At 44.7% G+C, this 26,834-nt stretch overlaps 4 protein-coding genes across 8 annotated transcripts; 3 read left to right on the top strand and 1 right to left on the bottom strand.

The window, feature by feature from the left end:
* The first annotated feature begins 1,957 nt into the window (after positions 1–1,957).
* Positions 1,958–2,885, top strand: LOC9266353 (AT-hook motif nuclear-localized protein 21). Its single transcript, XM_015788611.3, has one exon. It carries the CDS (start codon positions 2,002–2,004, stop codon positions 2,686–2,688), a length of 687 nt encoding a protein of 228 aa, XP_015644097.1. The 5' UTR covers positions 1,958–2,001; the 3' UTR covers positions 2,689–2,885.
* Positions 2,886–4,814: 1,929 nt separating this feature from the next.
* LOC4326758 (uncharacterized) lies at positions 4,815–8,958 on the top strand. The gene is made up of 4 exons (XM_015770228.3): positions 4,815–5,131; positions 5,258–5,325; positions 6,763–6,884; positions 8,232–8,958. Exons 1-4 carry the CDS (start codon positions 4,921–4,923, stop codon positions 8,776–8,778), a joined length of 948 nt encoding a protein of 315 aa, XP_015625714.1. The 5' UTR covers positions 4,815–4,920; the 3' UTR covers positions 8,779–8,958.
* A 1,969-nt stretch (positions 8,959–10,927) lies between these two features.
* LOC4326757 (low molecular mass early light-inducible protein HV60, chloroplastic) lies at positions 10,928–12,123 on the bottom strand. Its single transcript, XM_015775119.3, has 2 exons — positions 11,660–12,123; positions 10,928–11,566 (listed from the first exon to the last, which is right to left on the bottom strand). Exons 1-2 carry the CDS (start codon positions 11,801–11,803, stop codon positions 11,102–11,104), a joined length of 609 nt encoding a protein of 202 aa, XP_015630605.1. The 5' UTR covers positions 11,804–12,123; the 3' UTR covers positions 10,928–11,101.
* Positions 12,124–18,115: 5,992 nt separating this feature from the next.
* On the top strand, positions 18,116–26,422 carry LOC4326755 (probable histone acetyltransferase HAC-like 3). 5 transcript variants are annotated; one of them, XM_066306739.1, is made up of 17 exons: positions 18,116–18,335; positions 19,009–19,188; positions 19,502–19,605; positions 19,873–20,092; positions 20,176–20,358; positions 20,446–21,446; positions 21,712–21,987; positions 22,072–22,347; positions 23,056–23,184; positions 23,302–23,502; positions 23,605–23,747; positions 23,827–24,112; positions 24,216–24,355; positions 24,633–24,711; positions 24,796–25,140; positions 25,598–25,815; positions 25,934–26,422. In XM_066306739.1, exons 3-17 carry the CDS (start codon positions 19,552–19,554, stop codon positions 25,989–25,991), a joined length of 3,609 nt encoding a protein of 1,202 aa, XP_066162836.1. In that variant the 5' UTR covers positions 18,116–18,335; positions 19,009–19,188; positions 19,502–19,551; the 3' UTR covers positions 25,992–26,422. The 5 variants fall into 5 exon arrangements, with proteins under 5 accessions (XP_066162836.1, XP_066162834.1, XP_066162827.1 ...); XM_066306737.1 differs by having other exon boundaries at positions 25,595–25,815; XM_066306730.1 differs by having other exon boundaries at positions 19,497–19,605; positions 25,595–25,815.
* The last annotated feature ends 412 nt before the right edge of the window (positions 26,423–26,834 follow it).

Raw genomic sequence — 26,834 nt, 5'->3', positions numbered from 1 at the left:
CAAATCATGGGAGAGTTTGATGACAATAGGGAAAGAGAAAGCTGAGATCTACTCCTAGTACTACTACTTGGGAATCGGAATACAAGACAGATTTTTGATGATGTACAGGTGACGAAAGGAAGCTGGTTGAAGAGCATGGACGGCATTGACCGCGGGATATGATTGTCTGTGTGTGTGTGTGTGTGATTCACGCCCCCCATATTTCTTCTGGTCTCCACAACCACGTGGGCTCGAGAGTTGCCAACCAATCCACCACCACTAGTCGTCGTCGTCGTCGTCGTCACCACCAAGCGACAAGCAAAGCAGCTAGAGGAATATTGGAGAGACGAGTAGACGCTCTCTCTCTCTCTCTCTGTGTCTGTCTAGACCCGGATCGATCGGTTTTTGCCTTGCATTTATAGGCGTGATGGCGATGTCGACGACTGTTCGAGTTGGAAAGGAAGAGAAACTTAATTCTTTTCTCTGAGAAAAAAAACATGGCTCACTAGTCTCTGCAGCTTGGAAAAGAAAAATGAGGTGAACAGCTTGGTCTGAACTTCTCTAGTCTGAAGAAAAGGATGGGCAACTATTTTGTCAAGAGCTACTCGCTAGCTACCGCTGTCTCTGCTTACTGACTCTCCGCGATGTGTCGAGTTTTTTCTGAAAGTATCCGCGTCACTGTTCAGACTATTGGGCTATGCCTATGCGGAATACAATATAGATTCAGTAGGAGGATCAATTGATCGAGTGTGTCAGGTTTATAAAATCAAAACAAGTGTGTCAGGTGTATTGTATATTCAGGGATCATGGGGGATTGCAAGTACTGATACGGTGGAGGGATACTAAATTAGTGGTACTAACAGCAGCCATGTTTGTACTTCGAGTTGAGTCTTTGACTGCAATTATTGAAACATGAAACTTGGCCATGGCTACTGATACAGTTAGTTGTGCACTTTCTGAACTTAACAATGCCAACATGGCCGTCTGATTCTGCTTAGGTTTGTCCCATGTTGTCATCGGCAACTCCCTTGATTCATGAACAGAAGAGATGTCGTGGTAACCGGTTTGATATTTCTTTAGTTTCCAGAGCTGTTTTCAGTGTTCTATCCTGATTCCATCAGTTACTTCTGAAACACACTCCAAATGTAGATCAGGCTTATTCAATATGTCCCTTTTAAGTTATTAAATACCGTATGCGTTCACCTCAATCAATTGGTTGATTTTAGCACACCACAGTACTATTCAACAACATTACTTTTTTGCCTGTTGCTGCATCATTATATGCAAGATAAATTGATCAGTGAATGCTGAAATGGCCAAGTTTTTCAAACTGCAACTGGTAAATATAAATTGAATCAGCAGTTCAGCACCACATCAAGTGGAATGCATTGGGATCCAGATACACCCAGGATCAACCTCCAAACAAAGTCTTCAAAATGGTTTCAGTCATTGAATCTTTTGCAGTCAATTTTTTAAACACATTTTTCCTGAAGAAGGGATATTTAGATTTTAGAAGAGGCAATTCACTGATTCACCCTAGGGTTTACAAAACCGCGTGGTTACCACGCGGTTATCACGGTTACCATGCGCGGTAACCTTTTTAGTTTTTGTAACCACGGTATGTCTCGCGGTTACCGCGGGAGTGCGATAAGCGCGCCAAAAACGGTAAGGGGAGCCCTGATTCACCTTCATTAACATGATTATGGTTCATGCCAAATGCTTAGTTCAACATGTACTTTACCTACTTGCATGTTGCAGAAAATGTTTTTGCAGGACATGAGCACCGTGACAGTTGGGTCCTTGTTTTTTAATGTTTTTGCAGGACATGAGCACCGTGACAGTTGGGTGCTTGTTAGGATGTTCGAGTACTTAACAATTAAAAACGCATCACGCTTATTTTCCCTCTTAACAGCTGAGCTACTTCGAAGAACACGGGCATCTGCCCTTTAAAACGCTCTAAAAATCACAGTAATTAAGCATCCACAAGTACGTGACGACGCGGGCAAAATCTTTGACGCGAACATGGGCGTGGTCACCGCGAACGACGCGGCGGCGGCCGCGCCGGGCAAGCTCCGGCGGCCGAGCAGGGCGGCGGCGGCGGCGCTGTGCCCCTGCAAGGGCCGCGGGGCGCCGAAGCCGCCGCCGGTGGCCGTGATCGCGCACGAGTGCCCCAGCGCGATGCGCGCCCTCGTCGTGGAGGTCCCCGCGGGGCGAGACGTGGTGTCGTGCGTCGCCGCAGTGGCGCGCCGCGCGCGGCGCGGCGCGCTGGTGCTGGGCGCGTCCGGGCGCGTCGCGGACGTGGTGCTCCGGGAGCCCGCGGCGGTGGTGCTCCGCGGCACCATGGAGATACTGGGCCTGGCGGGGTGCTTCTTCCCGTCCCCACCGCCGCATGCGGCGGCAGAGGGCGCCCCCGGAGGCGGAGGCGCTTCCGCGGCGGTGTTCCTGGCCGGGCCGCGCGGCGGCGTGCTCGGCGGCGGCGTCGCGCCGGGAGGGCTCGTCGCCGCCGGGCCGGTGGTGGTGGTGCTGGCCACGTTCGTCGCGGCGGCGTTCGACCGGCTGCCGCTCCTGAAGGGGGAAGAGACCGCGAATTCGGAAGGGTGCGACGTGCATGGCGTCACCAGACGCCGGCGGTGCGGTGCTCAGCCGCCGCAGCAGCAGCAGCAGCGGTGCGGGTGGGCGCTGTGCCGGAAGCTGGGCGCGAAGAGCTAACCGGTGTCTAACGCAATGGGCCGAGTGAGATGCGGGCTATGTGGCCCAGGAAAACTGGGCCTGTTTAGTTTTCTAGTTTGGGCCTAATGTCGCTTACATTACCTCGGTTGGCCATTTGAAATCAGAAGAGGAAATAGCCAAATAGGGGAGAAAACCACAAGAATGTGATACAAACTCAACAAAGGATTGGCGAAACATATGATAACAGTGAGATGGGGTGTTTGAAATCGTAGGCGGAATCCGTAAAAGCTGGTAAATAAGTAAACTTGATGCTCTCACTTAAACTTGTGATAAAATTACGGTTACTTGGAGTTGCATAGATTGATTTGCCTTGGGACCTGGCATAGGGGAAAAACGTTATGCGTTAGCTGATATTTGAACTTATATGTTCCAAATGGTAAATGAAAATTCTGTGCACTTTTCATGTGGTGCAATCCTCCATTCCCAGCTGGGGTAATGAGAACACACGAGGAAACCTATTCATTTTCCCTGTAGGTGTTCACAAGAGTATTCTAGCAAATGAGCCATCACATTCGACACATGATAAACATGAGAAAAAACTAACGGTGAAGAAATCCGTCTCCTTGGATATCTACAACCATTATACCAACTGGAGAAGTGGAGATCAGCCCATCAATGACGATTTAACTCTTTAAATAACTGACATACAACCAGTATTGAAGATAACCTTATGAAAACCTTCATCTTGAGTGCGAGCAACAAAGCAGGGTAGAGCCAACGCTTCAACGAGCTTCGACATGGTAACCTCGTTGACCTCCTGATCACTGTATTCACTCACATCCGATGATGAGTCTGCTAAAAAAATACAGAATCAACATCTATGCCAACCGTGTCCGTTGACAGCGGAACTAGGGGTGGGCAGAAAAAGACCGAACCAAAAAGACCGAGACCGAGAAATTTGGTTCTAGGTAGTGAAAAACCGAATTTTGTTCGGTCAATTCGGTTAGTCTCCTCGGAAAACCGAATAGACCGAAAAGATCAAATTATAAAAAAAAAGTCTAAATGCAACCTACAATCCACTATGTTTAATAGGATTAAATTCTAATTTTCACATCCCTACTTCTTCAAGGCATGCAACCTAATAAAAGTCTTTACTTATAAGTGCTTATGATTTTTTTTGTGATTTTTGTGTTGAAATTTCCATTATATCTTTGCATATATGAAAATGTTGTTGAATTTCGGTCAAGACTGAGACCGAGACCGAATTTGTCAGTCCTGACATTTTTTGCGCTGAAATTCGGTCTTCACTTTTCAAAGACCGAAAGACCGAAGACCGACACCGAAATTTTTTGGTTAGACCGAATCCCCACCCCTAAGCGGAACCCATTGATGAACTGACGAGGGCTAGGGAGTAGGGGATCACACCTGTTACCACTCGCGGTCTTTTAAACATTATTGCCACACTCTTTTCATATGCACAAAAATAACCTAGAATTATGTCCTAAAATTGAAGCAATTTTGCTATATATTTGTCGACAATTTTTTTCCTAAAAAGTTAACATATATAATTACAGTATAATTATAATGTAATTACGTCGTAACGTGCATATAACTTTTATATAATTTTAAACCGTTAGATTTGTTTCAAAATTTATGCAAGTGAAGAAGAAAAAAGTCACTGCGTGCACATATGTGAGAGGATTCGTTCCCACGACCTCCGTTTCACGAAAATAGCATGTTACGGAGAGATTTTTGAAAATTTAAAATTATGTCTATTAAAATTTTAGGAAATTTTTTTTCGACAAATATATAGGTGACCGAAACTGAAGTACTCGCTTATCAAATTTTGCAGAGGACTTCTACCAATCCGGGCCGGGCCCAAAATGCTGTAAATTATTCCCAGATTAAAGGGGGCCCACCTGTCTGTGTAACCAAACCCTCCAGTGCAGCAGAGAATCCAATCCAACCCAAGAAAAAAGAAGAATCCAATCCAATCCACCACACACGCGCACCAACCGAAGGCGAAATCCCCAAATCGAAATCGACCCAGCCAGCCAGCCGGCACGCCGATCCGATCCGTCCCACCCACCCACGCATCCGGCCGCCACCGCTGCGCTGCGCCCCGCCCTCTTCCACTCTCCCACTCCATCCCCATCCCAAACCCCGCGCCGCCTCTTACCGCTTCGCGTCAGCTTCGATTTGATTCGGTTCGGTTCGCGCGCGCCCCGATCTATCCCGCGCGAAGTCGATTCCCACGCCACCCGCGCTGTTATGTGCGCGGCTCCCATGGCTTCCACTGCCCAGCCGCAGCAGCAGCCGCAGCAGCAGCAGGAGCAGCAGCCGGTGGCGGCGGCGGCGGTGCCGACTCCGGCTCCTCCGGCTTCCGAGGCGCAGCCGCAGAAGCCGACGAGGGTATCGTTGTCGTACGAGGAGATCTCCAAGCTCTTCTCGCTACCAATCGCAGAGGCAGCCTCCATCCTCGGTAATCCCGCCCGCCCTCGCTCTCTCTCTCTGTCCTTCTCCAGATGTGGGCGAGATCCGTCGCCTGGCTCGATTTGAGGGCCGCGCAGCAGCTGAACGAACTTTTGGGTGGGGGGGGGATTTGCAGGTGTTTGCACCAGCGTTTTGAAGAGGATTTGCCGCAGCCACGGCATCGTCAGGTGGCCGTATCGAAAGGTATGTTTTGCCCTGTTTCATGAGCCGATTCCTGTGTTCTCGAGTGATTGTGTTGAACTTGAATGTCAGAACTGACGAGGAATTCAGCAGATTAGTTTCATGAGCTGATTCCTGTGTTTTTGAGTGATTGTGTTGAATGTCTAACTGACGAGGAAATCACTGGTGCGAGAAGGAAGAAAGAAAGCTATTTGCCGATGAGAACTTGCATGCTTGTTCTAATTTAGGGCTATTTGAGCAAAGAGAAGTATGCAGTGGTTGTATCCTATATGTAAACATGGTGCTCTCTTTGCTTATATATTTTGCAGCAGTTGGTGGCTTTAACAATTTACAAGGTAGACTGCTTTAGGAACTGATATCGTACTCATCAGAGGCTTATCTTAATAGTTGAATTAAGCGTATCCCAAAAAGTAAGCAAGGAGACGAATGAATTATGTCAGATGTTGGCTACTTGAAGATGTTCATGAAAGATTGAAGTTTGCTTCGAAGGAAGAAAAGAGGCGCTAGATTCTATGCCCTAGAAGCCCTATTATGTAGGTGGTAATTCATTGCTTTCCACTAAATTTGATGTGCGCTCTCAGTAAAACTCCACCTCCCTTGTCCTCCCATGCTGGCTGCCTCTAACCAGAACAGATAGCGACCACCCCTTGCTCCGCCATGGCAATCATCCATTAATTCAGAGCTCTTCCTGACACAGGCCGAATATATCAAGTATAATCTACATCGAAGAAATATAAGTCTAATTCCTTGGTATTGACTAGTTACTAAGATGGATGAATTATTTTATTCCACAATCAGCTGCTAACAGAACTGCTGCTAAGAAACAAAAGGCCATCATCAGAAGCTTCAATCACAGCACCTGTGGCTTTTGGGATGCACTTGGTGCGTGCCTTGATTGAGAACTGGAGGTGGCAGCCTTTGCCATGGAGAAAACAGACTGAGGACATGGTAGGATGAAGGGTAAAACAGGAAGGAGAATAGGCGAATCCTTGTGTTTAGGTGGGAAATAGTAAACAAAATAGGTAACATGGCATTTTATTAAGAGTGCACGTCTGTTTAGTGGCAAATAATTAATTGGCATCTGTAAAATGGCAAATCGTTGAAGCCATCACTGTTGAGTGGCGAATAGTTAAATTTCCCTAATAAAATACTCCTTCCGGTAAATATTCGATAACTGAAATATGCTGTCTAGCTGCATAATTGGTTAAAGCTTGTTCAATGGCTATTCGAATGCCCATAGTGAGTTGGTTCAAACTGTTATTGAAGATGGTATTTACTCTATTCTGCATGCAAACATAGAACAACTACAGTCTGAAAGCTATTTCTACCCCATGTTGTCTTCTCTTCCGCATATTGATTATGTTTTCCCAGCTTTGTTCTTAGTTTCTTCTTTGCAATCCAATTATTTATATTATTTTTCTTAAATATTCATGCTTGCAGCTTGTATCTGGGAAGTCTGGTGATGACACAAAAAACGCTGAAAGAGAGAAAGCCAAGGGACTTCTTGAGATATCTAAAGTTGCAAAACAGAAGGCTCTAAGCGCATCTGGTCTATCAACAGTGTGAGTAGTGCGTTTTAACTTGATTGTGTTGATGCCCATATTTTATTCCTGTTTCCTGTGCAATAATAAATATGTCTTCTCTCTTCTGCAAATGTTAACTGGACATGCTTGGTTCTCACTGAATGTTAGCCACGACAACTGCTTGCTAGTGCTATTTTCTTGATAATCAACAGAGTATACTGAGGTAGTTGATGGAATAATTCAAAGCTTTTTCTACTCGCATGAATATTTCAGTGTAATATCACGCTTAACTAGTACAAGATGTGAAGAAAGTAGTACTTGAAATTCCAGCATTTCCTTGTTCTCTTATCTATCTGGACTGATAATTATCATCTATGGTAGATCTGGATATTCTGTTACAGTCCAACTCCATCCCAGTTGTAATATTGGCTGTTTTATGGCAGTGTCCTATGGTAATTCCTATTGCGACTGATTGTAGCTTGTACTGCCAGCAGATTCAAGTTATGCTGAATGCACTATGTTGTAAACAACAGTGATGAACATATATGTGGCCAAGTAATACATATATCATAAGGGATGGAACTAATTTACAGGACAATCTGTTTTTTCATAAATTTACTTATTAATTTTAAGAAGAATTTGTCCCAGTTTTTTTTATCTGCTACTAAGATTTCTGCTCTGGATCCTGTATAACTTGAGAGTCTATGCACGTTTTACTGCAGACAATATCACCATTAACTTAAGCTATGTAGTGCAATAGAAGAAGTTAATGATATGCTCATTCTTGCCTTCTTGTCGCTAATCTGTATTATAAATCTAAAAGCACATGACAATTTTAATTGTACTTGTAGCTTCTGCTTAGTAAACTTTTACTGCTACTAGCTTTTGGCTTGTCTGATTTAACTGCTCAAACTCGGTTGTTGGTCTCATGACCCTTAGGTGTTCTATTATTCCTTTTATGGCTACTTTGAGCTGTGGACATGGATAATTGTGCTTATGAATTTCAGCTGGAAAAAAAATATTTGCGCAATACTTGCATACAGTGTGTTTTTGTAGTGGTTCATTGCTCAGGATTCTACTGACCATCCGCTGTCTGAGTATGGATGCTGGGGCAGTAGAGTGGGACATTGGGTTGGTACCAGGTAAACCTGACCACAACAACAGTTTAGACCATCCCTCTGTGGGACTCTCTGACCCGAGGCTGCGTGTTTCTATGTTTTCACACTTGGATGCTATCAACTTTCCCTCTGTTGTTACCAGTTACCACTATTGTAGTCTAATTTGGTTTCTCAGTTCTCTGCATCAAGCACCATATGATGATCTATTGTCACTATTGAAGCGGTTTGCAGCATTTGTTCTGACACTTAAATCTGGACATATTGATAGATCACCAGGCGCTTTCCAAGGAGTGGCAAAATCTCAACAGGGAAGTTCGAAGGCAGGACAAGTCTCACCCCCAGGAAAACAAAATGTGTTGGGTGGATCAGCAATCTTGTCCTATGGTACCCAAACCAAAGGCATCCCAACCTACATGGACGACTTCAAGTACGGATTTCCATCATCTGGCTTGTCTTTGCAAACTATGAAATGGTGGGGGACTGACAGCCACACGGAGACCACACCTGCGAAAGACGATAACGGTGAAGCCCCTGAATCAGCAAATGAGGCTTCGAAGGGTATGACCGACGATGAGTTGGACTGGGGAGCAGATGAAGCTGAAGCCGAAGCCGATGCCGATAGTGCGATCACAACCGAACCATCTGCACAGCTGTGCTCCCTGAGAAGGAAAGCTGTAGACGATGGGCGCAAGCTGCTGACTGGCAAGTCCTGCGGGGGACTGGAGCTGTGCAGGCTGAATAAGAGGCAGAAGATGGCCCTCGCCCAGGTGTTCGGAGCCTCACTGCCGGAGCAGTTGAGGAGCAAGCTCGGGTGATGATTTTGCCTGCCATTTGTACCTCTGTGTAACACTAGTTACTAGTAGTAGCGACCGGCATGGTTAAGCTGGTTCCTGATGTAACTTGTCCTGATCCATTTGTGTTGTGAGAACTAGATAAATTCGTTGTGAAGAGGATGGTAGGAGTTTTGCCTGCCTGCTTTCCCATTTCACGCATAATTCCTTTCGTCTCAAAATAACTTTATTTATTCATAATTTTATTTGTCTCTAAATAATTTTATCTTTTAAGCCATAATTGCATTAAAAGTTTATAAAAGTAGAGGACATATATTGGGGTATGTTAAAATAATAGACGATTGCATTGAGATTTGTATTAGGGTTTGTTAAAATGAGAGACAATTGCATTAGGATTTGTTAAAGTGATGGACATTTTAGTCATTTTTATTTCTTTGTACCTTACAGGTAATACGATTTTACTGAGCTATCGTTGATACAGCAAATGAACAATCAACAATCGTACGTGTTGTACGTCTACCTACGTGGAGTGAGGCTGGGTCGTCAGTCACGCCGCATCGGGCTATTTTGGTTTGTTGCCAATTCTTACCCTTTATAGACTGTAGTCATTTCGATTGGAATCAATATTAGCTGGGGCAAATCTATCTAAAGTTGGCTTAAGATTTGACACAACTATTTTTTCTTTTAAAAAATATTGTACAAACACACGTGACCATATAAACACATACACCATAGTTAGCGTCTATCACTAAATTACAAGTACATGTGCTAAGTTTAGAAAATTAAATTAAACTCGAGTGGATAGACTTCTTTTTTTTTTTTAAAAAAAAGAACTAACCCATTAAGCTGCACCCGCTTCGTGAAACAACCAAAATTATGGCATGCTTTAAACCAAAATGAGTTTCAAGATCGCATTTCTATATATCCATTGTCTTTAAAAAAAAGACAAAATTATGACAAGCTTCAAACCAAAATTGCCCATGGAGCCTAGCTGGGGTGATTGGGGTCCATGTTCATTGGTTGCTCAACGTGGACATCGAGGCCACCGCGAAGAGGTCATATCACTGATCATGCACCACCCGGCGTGGCTAGTTAGCAGCCTCCATCTCCATTTGGCCAACAAAGTGGCAGCAATTTCCGCATGCAAGAACGACAACTCGAGAGGAGACGGCAAAACAATGTTAGTGACCGTTTTATTGGCGTTTTGTTCCATCATTTTCTTTAGCGCTGTTCTAGAGCTTAATTTGTGCCGTGCATGCTAGCTTAATTGATTATGATAACCTAGCTACGGGTGTAAAACTGGGATCTCTTTATAACGATTAACGAAGGAATGTTATGGGATATTTTAATGTTTTTCAATTAAGTGTCCATAAAAATCCTGTAAAAGTTTTTTCATTACTCCATTCGTCCAAAAGTTTTAAAGCTTATTTATTTTCTGTTTTTTTTCTCCAAATGAGATATGCGTCTCCATATGCATCAAAGACTTAAATGAAGGACTTGTACTTTTTACAATGCTAAATTAAATTGTTAACTAAAATTCAAGCAAACATTGTAATACTAGTTGCATGAATCATGAATGCATATTATTTTTTCTTTGTTATATGTGAAATAAGTTAGTTTCTACTTGGTCTTTGTGATAAAAGAAATATGCTATAAACTTTTGGTTGGGGGGAGTATGAATAAGCCCTCTTATAATTCGACTAATTAATCAGAGGGCTTTTGCTGCATTACACTTAGTTATGGATAACTTCAATCAGCATTTAAACATGTGTAGAATTATATGGCATCCATCTCAGCGTAACATCTTATAACTGACTAATTACAATCTACCTTCTTTATTTCCATTTTTTTTCATGAAATGTATAGCATTTAGATATAAATTAATTTCATAGAGCCATTGAAGGTTTGAATATTCTTTTAAAAAATGCCATGGAAATATTTTGGTTGCTCTAGGAACGAATTGTGCTCTAGAAGAGAGCGAAGACAACGATGCCTAAAACAGTGTCAATTGAAATTTGTTTATCGTAGCTGTTAGTTTGTACTACGTTACTCTATCCACCAGTACTGTTCACATCAGAGTTCAAATCGTAGTGTCCAAAAATATGGTTGCCACTACATTTGGTTCCCCTATGCGAGATGGATCTGTATCAAACATCCAAATTTCCCACGAATATTTTGCGAGTTTCAAAATTTGAATTCCTTTTTCAAATTCCAAGGTAGTACACCAAGCACTATCAAGCTTGCTATTGGCTACAGTGCATACATACACATCCCTAGCTATCTACCCAGTACACGCATACGTACATGCACGTATTGTACGTACAGCTTAATTAATTAATTAATTAAATTAGACGTTGACGAGCGGCGAGCCGGTGAGGAACTCGGTGAAGGCGAGCGCGACGAGGCCGAGCATGGCGAACCGCCCGTTCCAGAGCTCGGCGTCGGCGCTCATCACGCCGCCGCTCCTCGCCTCCGCGGTCTCGCCGCGGAGCAGCGGCACCAGCGACGCCGCGGAGAGCACGGCGGCGGTGGCGGCGAACCACGCCAGCCCGCTCCAGCTGCCGGCCTGGTCCAGGAGCCCGCCGCCGCGCGACGCCTCCACGGCCAGCGCCGACACGAACCCCACCATCGCCAGCCGCCCGTTGATCCGCTCCGGCGCCGGCCCGCTGAACGCCAGCACGTCCCACAGCTTCGTGCTCGCCGCCGGCTTCGCCTTGGGCGCCGCCGCCGCGGGGCTCGGAGTCGGGGTCGTCGCCGGAGACGGGGACGACGACGACGTGGCCGTCTCCTCCTTCGTCGGCTCCACCTCCGGCTGCAGAACGATCAATCCCAAGTTAGCAAATTAAGAAGCAATCACCAGAACACACAGTGATCAAGTCAATCAAGCGTGGCATGCTCAGCTCACCTCGGACTGGGCCCTGACGACGAGCGCGACACGCCGGCGAGGCGCGGCGCGGCCAGCGGAGACGACACCACGCCATGGCGCGCCACCAGCAGCAGCGGCGGCGACGGCGAAGGAGCTGCTCAGCGCCATGGTAGCGGCCGCCATTGCAAATAACTCAAACACAAAAATTAACCAACTAAAACGCAGAGAGAGATCGATCGAGCTGGAGGAAGCTTAGCGAGGATCGAATTGAAGCAAAGAACTCAGGCGAGCGAGCTAGCTAGATCACTCTTCTTCAGTTCTTCTGCTGCTACTGCTGCTGCGGGTGACGAGACGAGCATAAATAGGCGGGGAGATCGAGAAGGTCACGGGGAGGTGGGGAGCGGTGGTGGTGGCGGAGGCGGCGGCCACGTCGGCGGGGGAGAAGGAGGCGGCGACGTGGAGGGCGACGGGGTCAGAGGTTGGTGGTCGCGGTCGACGTGGACGTCAAGGGCACCGTGCGTCGCCCGCCAAAAAAGGGTCAGGAAGAGTCCAGAAGGCGCGCGCCAGTAGTCGCGGGGGCAGGGTGGCGGTTTATGGGGCCACGTGTCAGTGACCGGTGATATGCTTATAGCCTTATACAAGGCTAGTAGCACAAGTGGCTGTGTATGGTTTTTAGGTGGACAACATGACGAGAGACGCGTGATCAAACTCTTCGTTACATGTGGTTGTGAAAATTTTGAAGACGATGGTCATTTTTATAATGATTTTTTATTATTTATTGCTTAATTTTAATAATCTTCTTCCTTATATATATCCGGCTTCACGATTTTTTAAGTCCTTCGCACAGCATATCTGGTTTTTAGAAGGACCCCTATGTAAAATAACATTTCAGGAGAACTGTTTGTGGGGAACCTAGATCTAATTACGCATAAATCAGAGGGTTTTTTCGAAAAATTTTCACTCCGCGCACTGTTCCTATCCGACGTGGCATCGCCCAGCGGCCGCTCCATGCGCCGTCACTATAGCCATTTTAGTTGAGTAATATTCACATCAACTTCTGTAAATGGTAACTTTGCTCAAAATGTACATTAATATCTATTTTTTTATAGTATGCAACATTGTTTTGTTTTAATCCAAGAGCTTCATAATTGTTCACTTGGTGGGTTACAAATTATTTTCTTTGTATAGCTAAGTTTATTGTTGGATCAATGTTCCGGAACTTATTTATTTCATTTCATGATCTGGAATATAAATTTAAAGCAGAAAGATTCTCCGTAGAATTGAATATGTTGTCGAAGGGAGACTCCAGGACCCTAGGTTACTGTTACTTATCACAAATGGCACGCAAGAAAACAAAGGAGCGTGGTGGGCATCGACGGTCTCTTCACCTCCTCCCGCGCATACAGCAGTTGGAGCTTCATGCTCACCTTGAATTCGATTTCATATGGTCAATTGGAGGAGGCCAGATGCTGGCTGCGTTGCCCCTAGCTCCAAACCAGGTCGTCGGGCATGCACATGAGAAGGCACATGGCACACAAGGGAGAAGGCTAGGGCTGGGTTGTGACTTGGGAGGAAGAGGGGGCTGTCCACACACCCGTGCCTGCTTATCGGTGCCGTGCGCGCGAGAAGGTGAGGCTAGAGACAAAGAAGACATATGGGTTAGGATTGGGAGAGGAGAAGTGGTGCGAAGTGGAGGTCGCCAGGCCATGGCGTTGCGGCGGCGAAGGTTAGGGAAGGTGAGGAGGAGCGATAGAGGCATAGGGAGAAATCATGATCATGAGGCCAAAGGCAGTCGGACTTGGATGATGGATGAAACGGAGTATGACGAATAGAAAATTACAATTTTTTAAGTAGGGTTAGATATCCATTGACATAGGGGCAATCTAACACATTAAGAATCATAGTCCACTATAGATAAATTTTTATGCCGGGTTCGTCAATATTTTTGCATTGCTTTGAGAGGCCTGTTTACGAAAAACGATTTTTCTATACGTGTCTGAACCAAACAACATCCAAAATATTTTTACATGTAGATGTTCTTTTAGCCCGCATGTAACAAAATAGGGTGTGCGTCCGCAAAAATCATTTTTATAGTGACTAAAACAAAACAATGTTGCATACTTAGAAAAAAAGACAAATACATTATATTATATTAATGTTAAAGTGTACTTTTGAGCATAACATTGATAATTCTCAACTAGAACGGCTATAATGAATTGAACCATCTCTGTGAACCGTTGCCAAGGATATAGAAAACGTGCAGATACAGCCAGTATCGTAGGCAAACCATCACGAACGACGTGAAAATCTCCGACGCGTTCGCCCGTAGTATGGGCTTGGCCATCTCCCTCGTGCTGCGCCAGCCGAGAAACCCAATCGCAGCGGCGTCTACGGCCCACACGGTGCCGGCAATGGCGACGAGCCTAACGTCCGGTGCGGCTGCCTGCCGCGCCGCCGTCACGAGGCGGAACAGCAGCGCTAGCGCCGCCATAGGCACCGACACGTTGCACCACTTGAGCAGGCTGGGCATATCGGACATGGAGAAACCGTACTTCTCCCTGAAGTAGAGGAGGCACATGGGGAGCGCGAAGAAGACGGCGGCGTAGGAGAGGCCTATCCAAGACACGCCGCCGACGACCAAGCCGCCGGCTATCGCGCTTGCGGCTGACACGGCGGCCACGAAGCGAACGCAGGCATAGCGGATCACCTTCAGGTGGGGCCGGTCGTAGGCGGCGAGGTGCTTGGGCATGTCCACCGGGTAGGCGCACGTCTTCTGGAAGTACGAGAGGCACAGCATTGGGAGCGCGAAGAATGCGGCGGCATAGGAGAGACCTGTGTATGACATGCCGCCGCCGCCGCCGCCGACCGCCACGCCGCCAGCGACCGCGCACGCGGCCGACACAGCCGCCGCGAGGCGGACGGACGCATCGCGGATCTCGCCCAGGTCGAGGGCGAAGAGGACCGCGGCGGGGTCTTTGGGATTGTACCCTTTCATCATCCGCTCCAGTGCCTTCCCGCTCTCCTCGTACTGTTTCCTCCTGGTGAGAGCCATGGCGAGGGCGCCGCCGTGCGTGAGGCACCACGCGAGGGACAGGACGGCGGCTACGTCGGCGGCCCAGACGACGCAGGTGGCGAGGGCGACGTCGCCGCCGCCGCCGGCCCTCGCTTGGTTGAGCACCGCCAGGACGGCGACGGAGAGCGCGACGGGGGTGACCGCGACGCACGCCTGGACGGACAGCGGCGTCCGCGCGATCGGGAACTCCTGCCGCAGGAACTCGAGCGCGTAGACGGAGAACGGGAGACGGAAGAGGAGCGCGCCGTAGCCGAGGACGAACGCGAGCGCCAGAGCCGCCGGAGCGCCGGAGGCCGGGTAGGCGACCGCGGCGCCGAAGGCCGCGTACGCCATCGACGCCACCAGCGTGATGTGAACCACGGTCTTGAACCGCAGCCCTATTGCGTCGATTCTCGGCTGTTTCGTATCCATTATGGCTCCTCCTCGATCAAATCGTTACTACGTCTACGTGAAAAGATCAAAAGAAGAGGCAATAATAGGTTGCCTTATATATATAGGAGTAATTAAGGACCGTTTCGTTTCGTTGTCGGTTGGAATAAGTCCATTTGCCTCCCTCAATTCTTGCCCTTTATCGAATTACATCCCTCAACCGCAAAACCGGGTATATTACCTCCCCCAAGTGTTAAAACCAGTACAAAAACAACTCCCTTGGTGGTTTTTGACAGTGGTTTTACTGACGTGGCTTCCTAGTCATAAAAAAATTAAAAAATACTTGAGGACCCACATGTAAGTGGCATTTCTATTCTTCCTCTCCTCCACCACTCTCCTCTCTCCTCCCCCTTCTCTCTCCCCGAACAGAGCACGGCCAGGGGAGGCGCCGGAGGCGCGTGAGGTGTGGGGACTGCCGGAGGATGCGGCGGGCGCACGCCGCGAGGGAGAGGATCCGCTGTCAGCAGCAGTAGATGCAGGTGGTAGCGGTTGCAGCGGGGGAGAGGAGGATGCAGGAGCTAGGACCGAAGCGGAGCTCGAACAAGGACCCGGCACACCAAGGTGGACGCCCGGGGACGGCGGATCCGGATGCCGGTGCTGTGCGTCGCCTGGATCTTCCAGCTGACGTGGGAGCTCGGCCACAAGTCCGACGGTGAGACCGTCCAGTGGCTGCTCCAGCAGGCGGAGCCGGCAATCGTCGCCGCCACGGGGACGGGGACCATACCGGTGTCGGCGCTGACATCCGTCGCACCATGCCGGGGCTAGAGCTAGGACTCTCACAGGACGGCCACATCAGCGTGCTCGCCGCACAGTCGCTCAGCCAGTTCTACCACCAGGTCGGCAGCGCCGATGCCGCCGGTCAACTGCCGCACCCGCACCACCATCACCAACACCATCAGCAGCAGCAGGAGGACGGGGAGGATGAGCGCTACGACGGCGAGTCCGATGAGGAGTCCGGGCAGTAGTAGGCGCATAGCCAATTGTTCATCCATGCATCTCACGTTGTCTCTTTGGAGAAGAAAAATAGAATTCCAGGAAGGACATGCAGCTAATGGAGGGGGGATGCTTTTGTTACTGTTGGGTTGTTCTTCATGAGGTTTTTTATGTCTGATTTGTTCCTCGTGAGGTGTCGAAGCTCGAAAGAGGCTACCACTTGCTCCGGCGACTTGTTGGGATGGATCATGATCATCTTCAGTTGTTACTCCTGCTGCTCCATGGATGGTCGCCAGTTTATCCCCCTCCAAGTGTTTAGGTGAAAGCTTAATCTTTTGCACTCCACAGTCAGCACATGACATGCTCTTCGAAAGGTAGCCTGATGAGCTTATGTATTTTGCTGGAGGTTGGCGGCGCGGATAGACAGCAGGAGGATGTGTTGCCGGCCGAGCAGATCGACGCCGTGGCAGGTGAACCCTCCCCGCGTGGGCGCCGCGGCCGGTGATCCTCTCCCTTGCGGCGTGCGCCCGCATCCTCCGGCGGTCCCCACACCTCCCGCGCCTCCGGCCCCTCTCCTGGCCGTGCTCTGTTTGGGGAGAGAGAAGGGGGAGGAGAGAGGAGAGTGGTGGAGGAGAGGAAGAATAGAAATGCCACTTACATGTGGGCCCTCACATATTTTTAAGTTTTTTTCGATGACTAGGATGCCACGCCAGCAAAACCACTGTCAAAAACCACCAAGGGAGTTGTTTTGTACTGGTTTTAACACTTGGAGGAGGTAATATACCCGGTTTTGTGGTTGAGGGATATAATTCGACAAAGGGGAAGAATTGAGGGAGGCAAAATGGACTTATTCCTTGTCGGTTCGATGTTTTTCTTTTCCCCTCTTTCGAGGGGGCCGCCTATGCATCACTCGGGTGATTTTTGAGATTTTTTCTTTCCTTGGATTTGCATCCAACGGACTACAAAATAAAATAATTAATACAAATTTACTTACACAACATTTTTATCAAAATTACAGTGCACTTACATGTTATATCAACTAAATTTACATATGTAATTTTAGTTATATAGGACTGTAATTTTATATTTGAAATAAAATAACTAATGCAAATTTACTTACACAATATTTTTATCAAAATTACAGTGCACTTACATGTCATATCAACTAAATTTACATATGTAATTTTAGTTATATAAGACTGTAATTTTATATTTGAAATAAAATAACTAATGCAAATTTACTTACACAATATTTTTATCAAAATTATAGTGCACTTACATGTTATATCAACTAAATTTACATATGTAATTTTAGTTATATAAGACTGTAATTTTATATTTTAAAGAAAATAATAAGTACATATTTACTTACACATTATTTTTATCAAAATTACAGTGCACTTACATATCAAATCAACTAAATTTACAAATGTAATTTTAGTTATATATGACTGTAATTTTATATTTTAAAGAAAATAATATGTACATATTTACTTAAACATTATTTTTTATCAAAATTACAGTGCACTTACATGTCAAATCAACTGAATTTACAAATGTAAATTTAGTTATATAGGATTGTAATTTTATATTTCACGACAACGACAAGAGAGACGGTGTCTCTCGTCGATCAGTATTGGCCGTGCTACCGGCGGCTGGCTCGCCGGTCAGAGGCCACTGTGTCATCGTGCTTCTCCGACACGGTGGCCGATGTGCTGGTGTCCGACGCGCCGGCTGACGAGCCTGAAAAAAACGTGAAATGTCAGAAAAAAATCACGCGAGTGATCGTTAGCAAAATCGCTTTCGGGTGAATGGGCTCCGCGAGTGAAATAAATTTAGAAATTGGGCCGTATTGGCCCAATGTGAGATTCATCATAGGCAGACAGGCCGGCCGAGCCGTATTCGGCGCCAAATTCTGGCCCATCCACTGACCAGCAGGGCCAACCCCTCGACAAGTGGGCCGGCACGGCACGGCCCGTTAGTTGTTCCGAGCCCAAACGTGGCTGGGCCAGGACGTAACCGGATCAATTTACATATAGGAAAGAAAAGAAAAAAACCTTAGCGTCCAAAAATCATTGTGCCTCGAGCACTCGAGTATCTCCGCCGTCCTTTCCGCGTCAAAGAAAATCCCCCCGTCTCGTCTCGTCTCGGCCTCCGCCCCTTTCGTCCTCGCCGATCCCCCATCTCGCGAGCACAGCAAGGGTTAGGGTTGGGGCGCCCATCTCCATCTGGCGAGCAGAGGCCGGGGAGGGAGGGGCGCCGTCGTCCTGCTGCATCCTGGTGAGCATCCACATCCTCCCCGACCTAATTTTGTCTCGAATTTGCTTGCGCTAACCCTAGCTTTTTTTTTTTTTGTGGGGGAGTTAACCCTAGCTTCAATTCTAGATCTGGAAGAAGCTCCTCTATTAATTTCAGGGCCTAAACTTTAAAATAACAGTTTGTTTGTTCCCCAAAAGAAGTTTGTGAGGGTTCAACTGAACCCCCATGTCCCAAGTTGGATCCGCCCCTGGTTTGTTTCCAATAAATATATATAATAATAGTAAATTGGGGATTCACTTGAACACCCATGTCCAACATGAGGTCCACCCCTGTGTAGCATTGGACGCTGATTGAGTATTGCAATGTGTAGAGAATTCGAAGGGTGATCCTGTGCTCGGGATAGTGGTTTTCACGCGCTATTGTGTAGTAGCAATATGCGCCATCTACTCGTTATCACCATTTTACCTAGTATATTGCTTCTTGGTAGGCGCATTGGTAGTGATATTGACTGTAGTTTAGGAGATGCGATGTGTTTCTCTTCCAGAACTGACATTGTTTGTATGAGTCACAGTAGAATCGTATTATACTTGCTACTATCCTATTTCTGCTCTGTTGCCATCTACCTGCTGGTTATGTGTTGGCTGCATGTAAGCTACTGATCAAGCTCGTAATGGGTTTATTCTGCGAATTCCAGGCGAGATAGAAGCATGATGGCAAAGACCCTGCAAGGGACTCAACAGCAATATGCAGCAAGTGGATTTCCTACCCAGCAATACCCCACAAGTGGCTGGACACAATCTGCAGCTGAAATTCTTCAGTTGGATAATATGGATCAAGATACATCCGTAGTTCGCAATATTATTCACCGTAAAATGTAAGTTCTTAAACCACCAATATTGGGATTAGCTTTGACTCGCAGATTACTAGTTGCTTTATACTAGCATGCCGTACCAACAAAGTATACACTGTACATATGTTTTCTGCAACTTTAGTTGAACATTTCAAAAACTGCAATGCTACTGGCACGATTTTATCTAAAATCTGTGACTGCTAGTGACCAGTCTGTCTGATAACATCACGTGCTTTTGGTGGCTTGTTGCAACTTAAGTTGTAGCAAACCGATAACTTATTGCAGTTATTATCTCTTGTTCAACTATATCCTGATTCTTTTTTCTTATCCAGTGTAGAGTACCTAAATGAGCGGAAGGAATTCTGCAACTTTGACCTATCCTTTCTTATGGAAATTGGAAAATGTATTGACCGACATCTTTTTGAGAAAGCTGATTCAAAGGTTTGTGTTGTCTCTTGCTGCATTAGAACTATTATAGGATATATGATCACCTATGGTGCTTTAATTTGGTGTGGTTTCTACTCTAATATTGGACAATATTGAACTTATCTACATGCTTTATTGAATAAATACAAAATTCAGCATATTCTTGTAATCCTTAAACAGAATTGTTACTGCTGAACAGTTTGGTGTACTTAGAAGTTGATTATTTGGATTCATTTATCTAAATAGTTCTCAGTCACTTGCTAACATCTGATTCTCTCTCAGATTAAGTATATGGATCTTGAAACTTTAAGAACCAGGTTGAATGCTATCGTCAATTCTGCATCATTTCGGGGTAGTATGTTTCATTGGAGTGCTTCAGCAGCTTCATCCAAACTAAACTCACAACAGCTGCCTGTGATGGAGGTGCCCATCTACCATGATAGAGTTACTCCTGGACCTAATAATCTGCCCTCCTGTGCATATAATGTATCCTCCACTCAGGGTGAGTTGAGATGATGAGTTACCTATTTTAACCTCACAATACACCTTAATTTTTTTAATTCTTTATTGGCTTGATTTTGGCAGGATATAACCAATATGAAAACTGTATGGGTGCTGCTAACTTTGCTCATTCGTTGGCTGATAAACCCAAGCAGATGCCTGAAAGATTAGCAAACACCATTTTTACCTCATGTGCATCAACTCTACCGAAATGTAGCCCTAGTATTGATGTACTGCATATTGGCCATATAAAAGAACATTTCTCAGGTGAGTTTACATCCCCTTTCTTATGTCTGAAACAGAGTTGAGCTGAAGTTATTTGGCATCATAAACACTATGGTCAAATTTTGCCAGGTGATGCGTATCAAAATGATAGTTCACAACCATCAACCTCTGGGAGTTCTAGTTCTTTGTCAGCAGTGTGGGATCAAACAACATGTTCTAGTGCAATGAGAACACTTCCGATGGATTCTTTCTCAACAGTGAACGGACAAAACCTTTCCACAAACAATAAAAGTTTGTATCCCACAACCGGTCAGGGACCTTTGTTGCAACAATACATAGAATGTGAGATGAAGCAAGAGACGTGGAGTCGGTCACTAGAGCAATCAGATCAGTCAAACATTACCACTGGAAACCGTGACTTGTATCATGCTCAAATTCATCCGTACATCAATGGAGAGCACAAACGGGATCGATGCATTCAAATGAAAGAAAAACTTGGGCATACTTCTGATCATGAAGGTTTCTCCAGGGAGAAAAGCTCAAATTTAAGCAACCACTTTATGCATCATCAGCAGGGCTTCATGACTAATTATGGTGCTTGTAGCCCTGTAAGCAAGACAGTGGATAGAGCTGAACAGACATCAAATAGTACTGTATCAAAGCCGACTTCACCTGCTTCAGATGGATCTTCTGGCAAGCATTATCCAGCAAAACGCTTGAAAGTTGATGTTCCCCATCTTGTCCATGTCAATGAAATGGAGGCTTCAAAGGAACAACAACCTGCTGCCAATGAGACTTATGCATCTGCTGAAACAGTACAATCTGAAGTCACTAATTCACCAACAAAATCACCATGTTGTACTTCCTTGGGGGACAACATTGCTTGCACCGATAATGTACATGGAATGGATATGGTCAGATTGTCGGGGAGTGCTGTACAAACTGAAGAAGAATTTCGTCGTGAAAATAGTGACATTGAGATGAAGGATGCAAAGGTTGATTTATTGGACCAAACATTGTCAGGGGACAGCCTGAGGGCAAGGAAGAGAAGAGGGGCCTCAGTACTTTATGCATTAACTTCTGAGGAGCTTAAAGATCACTTGTGTACTCTGAACCATGATACTTCTCAGGTGAGTGAATAACCTGTTGGATCTTGTATGATTTATCTAGTATTGTAAAGCACTTGATTATTATTGGTTGATGTAGTCTAGAGAAATTTTCAAACTGAGCAGCTGCAAAATTAACTAAATATTATGTACTTTCAATTGATTTTCATTTGGTACTAAGATTTTGGGTTTTGTTGTCACTCAAGCTTTCTTGATTATATTGTACAGAGTGTGTGCTTGTTTTAAGCAAAGTTTATATCTCTTAACATGATTAACTTATTTTTTGTAGAGCAAAGTGCCGACTGAAGAGCTGCTATCAGTTGAAGGCTTGCCTGATCAGAACACATGCAATTTATGTGGGATGGAAAGACTCCTCTTTGAGCCCCCTCCACGATTTTGCGCGCTCTGTTTTAAAATAATTAATTCTACAGGATCCTATTATGTTGAAGTGGAAAATGGAAATGACAAATCTTCAATATGTGGCAGATGCCACCATCTTAGTAGTGCCAAAGCCAAATATCAGAAGAGATTCAGCTATGCAGAGACAGATGCTGAGGCAGAATGGGTAACATATGCTTCTCTTATTTCTCTCTAGTCATTTGGAATCATATACGAATTACTCATTTTTTGTTTAATTATGCCTTTTCAGTGGGTCCAGTGCGATAAGTGCAAAGCTTGGCAGCATCAAATCTGCGCACTTTTTAACCCCAAAATCGTGGATCCAGAGGCTGAATATACTTGTGCAAAATGTTTCTTGAAGGAAAAGGATAATGAAGATGTTGATTCACTTGAGCCATCTACTATTCTGGGAGCACGCGAGTTACCAAGAACTAGACTAAGTGATCATATTGAGCAAAGGCTTTCTGAGCGGCTTGTGCAGGAGCGGCAACAGAGGGCAATTGCTTCTGGAAAAAGTGTTGATGAGGTAGTTGTGTTATGCTTTTCTTTTATACCTTGTCCCGTGTACAGAATATGCTGGTGTTGCATTCTGCTACCGTTGAACAGGCTACCTCACTGTTAACCTATTGAACCACAGCCAAAAGTTACATACGTCTTTCCAATTGCATTTTTGTGCTTCTTGCTCTATGTGCTGGATTGAAGGTTACAAGTAACATGTTAGTCCTTATATTATAGTCTTCTAAGTTGACTTAGATAATTCATTACATGAATGCATCTTTACTGTCATACGTTTCTTTTTATTTTTTACAATGTACTGATGGCATTTCACTTAATCATGTTCTTAATACTTCTCTTGGTGCATCTAGCAATGTGTATTTATGGCTTCAGGATTGCAGCTGATTACACATGAATTCATCTTTGGAACACATGTTGATGACCATATATTTGTTGCGTTTCAGTATCCTTTTTAGTGAAACTACTTTTTTCTTCTTTTTCCTTGCATTTTATTGGATTCCGATAAAAGTTGGTTCTGCATATTCATCTGATTTAGCTGACCAAGATGTCATATTACAATTCATGGTCAAACTTGGAACATAAACTTGTGGATGCTTTGCTTAGTCTTATCTGATCATCTATGCTGATCTTAATGTTATTTTTCTGCCTCTAGGATTTTTATTACACTGTAATATACTGGAGAAACTTATTGGGCGAACTTTTATGGTCCAATTATTAGGTACCAGGAGTTGAAGGTCTTACTGTTAGAGTGGTATCTTCAGCTGATAGAACACTGCAAGTCCAACCACGTTTCAAGGATTTTTTTAAAAAAGAACAATATCCTGGGGAATTTCCGTACAAATCAAAGGTGATTATGTGATACTTATACTTTACTAATGCTATTATTATAACATCCATTTAAATTATGCTTTCATTATTTAGTGGATAATGTGGGTTACCATTTCCGTGTTTTGTGCTTGTGCAGGCCATTCTCTTGTTTCAAAAGAATGAAGGTGTAGATGTATGCCTGTTCGCCATGTATGTGCAAGAGTATGGTTCAGCCTGCCCATCACCAAATCAAAGGCACGTTTATCTTGCATATATTGATTCTGTCAAGTACTTCAGACCGGAAATCAAGTCGGCCAGTGGAGAAGCTCTCCGTACCTTTGTGTATCATGAAATTTTGGTATGAGAATGCATAATCATTAAACACTTAGTGTTCTTGATCTTGATTTCAGTTTATGGATCTCATGTTGGTCTGATTATCTTCCAATCTGTTTTCCCCCAGATTGGCTACTTGGATTTCTGCAAGAAACGAGGGTTTGTAAGCTGTTCCATATGGACTTGCCCATCTACAAAGCGTGACGATTATGTTTTATATTGTCATCCTACAATACAGAAGATGCCAAAGTCTGACAAGCTTCGGAGCTGGTTGGTCTTCATCATCTTTTACAGTCAATCCTAAAATTATTTATGGGCCTTCATTTGATAATCTTTTCAATATATTTAGGTACCAGAATTTGGTAAAGAAGGCTGTTAAGGAGGGGGTAGTTGTGGAACGGAATACACTCTATGACTTCTTCCTTCAGCCCACCAATGAATGCAAGACCAATATCTCAGCTGCATGGTTGCCATACTGTGATAATGATTTCTGGCCTGGGGAAGCAGAGAGGCTCCTTGAAAAGAAAGATGATGACACCTCACAGAAGAAAGAAACTCAACTAGGAAGGCTTCTACGGGTTGCCAAACGTGATGACCGGAAAGGAAACCTCGAGGATATTTTACTTGTGCATAAGGTTGGTTGTTTAAATCATGGTGCTCCCTTTCTTCAGAATTTTTTTTCGCCGGGCCTTCTTCAGTATTTTAGGCACTTGACCCCTTAATTTTCATTGTTGGCAGCTTGGAGAAAGGTTGCGAACCATGAAAGAAGATTTTTTAATGCTTTGTCTGCAGCAATTTTGCAAGCATTGCCACCATCCTATTGTATCTGGTAGTAGTTGGGTTTGCACCAGCTGCAAAAACTTCTTTCTTTGTGAACGGTAAGCATTCAGTCATGTAAACTTTTGTGACCATATAGAATGCATTTCCCATACTGAAGAACTTTCTGGAACAGCACTAGGGGAAATGTCTGCTGTTGGTAAAAATATATAATTGCACATGGCACTTGCATAGTTCAACCATTCTAGCTTATACAGTGACCGTTTGCCTGTCAAATTGCAAAATGAATCTACATTCCTACTCTTTTGTTGTTATTCAATTACTCTTTGTCGTTAAGGCACCCATTATTTATGATGCCATTCTTATTTGTCCTCGTAGTTGTTATGCTGAGGAGCTGAATACCCCTCTGAAGGACAGGCACCCAGCTACAACAAAACAAAAGCATGCATTTGAAAGAGTACGTATATGAATTCATCTATTTAAGGTAGCTACAATCTGCCTGCATGGAAATACTAACCAGATTACTAATCTCCTCTGACAGATAGAGGAAGAACCTCTTCCAGAAACGGATGATGTAGATCCAACAATGGAAAGCAAGTACTTTGACAGCAGAATAGATTTCCTGAAGCATTGTCAAGACAATCAATACCAGTTTGATACTCTCCGGAGGGCAAAACATTCCACAATGATGATTCTTTATCATCTACATGATTCAACTTGTTCTTCTTGTCACCGTGCCATGGATCAATGCTTGGCATGGCGGTGCTTGGTTTGCCTAGGCTGCAACTTTTGTGATTCATGCTATAAACAAGACGGTGAAAGTTTGCATATTCATAAGTTGAGGCAGAAAAAAGACCATCACGTATTGCAGAAGTACACTCTACAGGTATCCTTAAATTGGTAGCTGAATCTTTTTCATCTCCTATTTGTGTTTTTCATGAATGTTTATTATGCACTCGAAATTAACATCTTCTGATTTTTTGGGAACAACTCTGGGGATCTGATTTTTTTTTGGTTGTTTGCTCTTCGCATGATTATATTTGGCATAAACTGTAGAATATAAGTGAGTTGCACTATTATTATTTGTTCCATAATTTTATCCTTTTGGTTTAATCTTGAGCATATGTGTGAAGTGTATGCTTCACTATTCTTATGTGTTGCTTCATGTTATGTTTTGTCCCAGTATTTTGTGACTGCATATCCAAATTTTCAATCAGGATGAAAAATATTCTATGAGCTTTTAGATTCTAATGTGGTAATTATGTGGTTTCATCCCAAATATTATTTTCTGCTAGTGATATTTACGGTGCCTCTTGCTAATGAATTGGATGCTTTCAAAGCAGGACTACCTTGAAGGCTTGGTGCATGCATCAAGATGTTTTGATCGAAGTTGCACTTCCAAACTTTGTTTGACGTTAAAGAAACTGTTCTTCCATGGTGTACGATGTCATACCCGTGCCCGTGGTGGAGGAGGTTGCCATATGTGTGTATTCATGTGGAAACTGCTGTTCACGCACTCACTGCTTTGTGACAATGCAGACTGTTCAGCTCCCAGATGCAGGTAAAGTGTGCATCACCCGCAATATTGATCTGCCTTCCGGAGTTGTGAAATAATTTTCACAATTTTATTTTTTCCAATTGGCTTGTTAATTATCTTTTTCCCTTTTAAATCTTTTCAGGGATATAAAGGCATATATTGCTGACAGAAGCATGACAGACCTTAGTATATCTGGATGAGCTTCATGTGAACTTGTAGAAGTTTTGTTAGACAATACAATTTGTTGCTAGAGATGCAATAAGCTGGTGTTGACCATAGTAAGTGGCACAGTAGTGGCAATAGCAGCATAGTTTCGCTGGTTTCCCCAGTATTTGCATGAAGGCATGCAGATGGTGGTGGTTTGGGGATCAACTTTATCCTCGTATTTTCTTGAATCGCCTATTTCGACTTTCGATGGAGGCATAGCAAAAACCTTACGTAGGCAATCTGACATGTTCCCGTAAATACCTGTATAGTTCCTTATTATAGCTAGATTAATAGGATAGAGGATTTTCATTCCTTTTTATTATTCCTTTTCTTGATTGTATTGAACAAAGGCACATTTTGTTCAGTGTTTCTGTGCCGTGGCAAAAGTCCAAATTCAATGAATGTGTATATTTACTCCCTTGTCGATCGACATGTCTTAGTTTATGAGACCAATCTCTGACTGTATCTATACACTGACCTTTATAGAACCGGATATTTTCCTGATAAAAATGACCCTGTAAATCTGTAAAAATGGAGGCAAGCTAATCGAAGGGTGCAAACGTGCAATCCTTAAATTCGAATTTCACTCGCAACACCACCGTCTACGATTATATTGAAGTCGAATTAAGAGCACCCACCCCCCCCAAACACGCGAGACCACACGGAGGAGCTCCCTCGAACGTCGGCAACCCGACGCTGCTCACGTCGACGACGTACGTTCGCGAACGACGGCGTCCGGCGGTGGCTTTGGCCATGGACGATCTCCGAGTCGGACCACAGACGATGATCTCCACGTACGATGCTGCACCTCCTCCCCTGTCCCGCTCGGTGTGTAC

Source organism: Oryza sativa, chromosome 1 (genome assembly GCF_034140825.1).
Source record: "Oryza sativa Japonica Group chromosome 1, ASM3414082v1".
In the NCBI taxonomy this organism is placed as follows: Eukaryota; Viridiplantae; Streptophyta; class Magnoliopsida; order Poales; family Poaceae; genus Oryza; species Oryza sativa.
The sequence above is the reverse complement of the archived record's forward strand: the minus strand, read 5'-3'. Positions and strand labels throughout refer to the sequence as shown.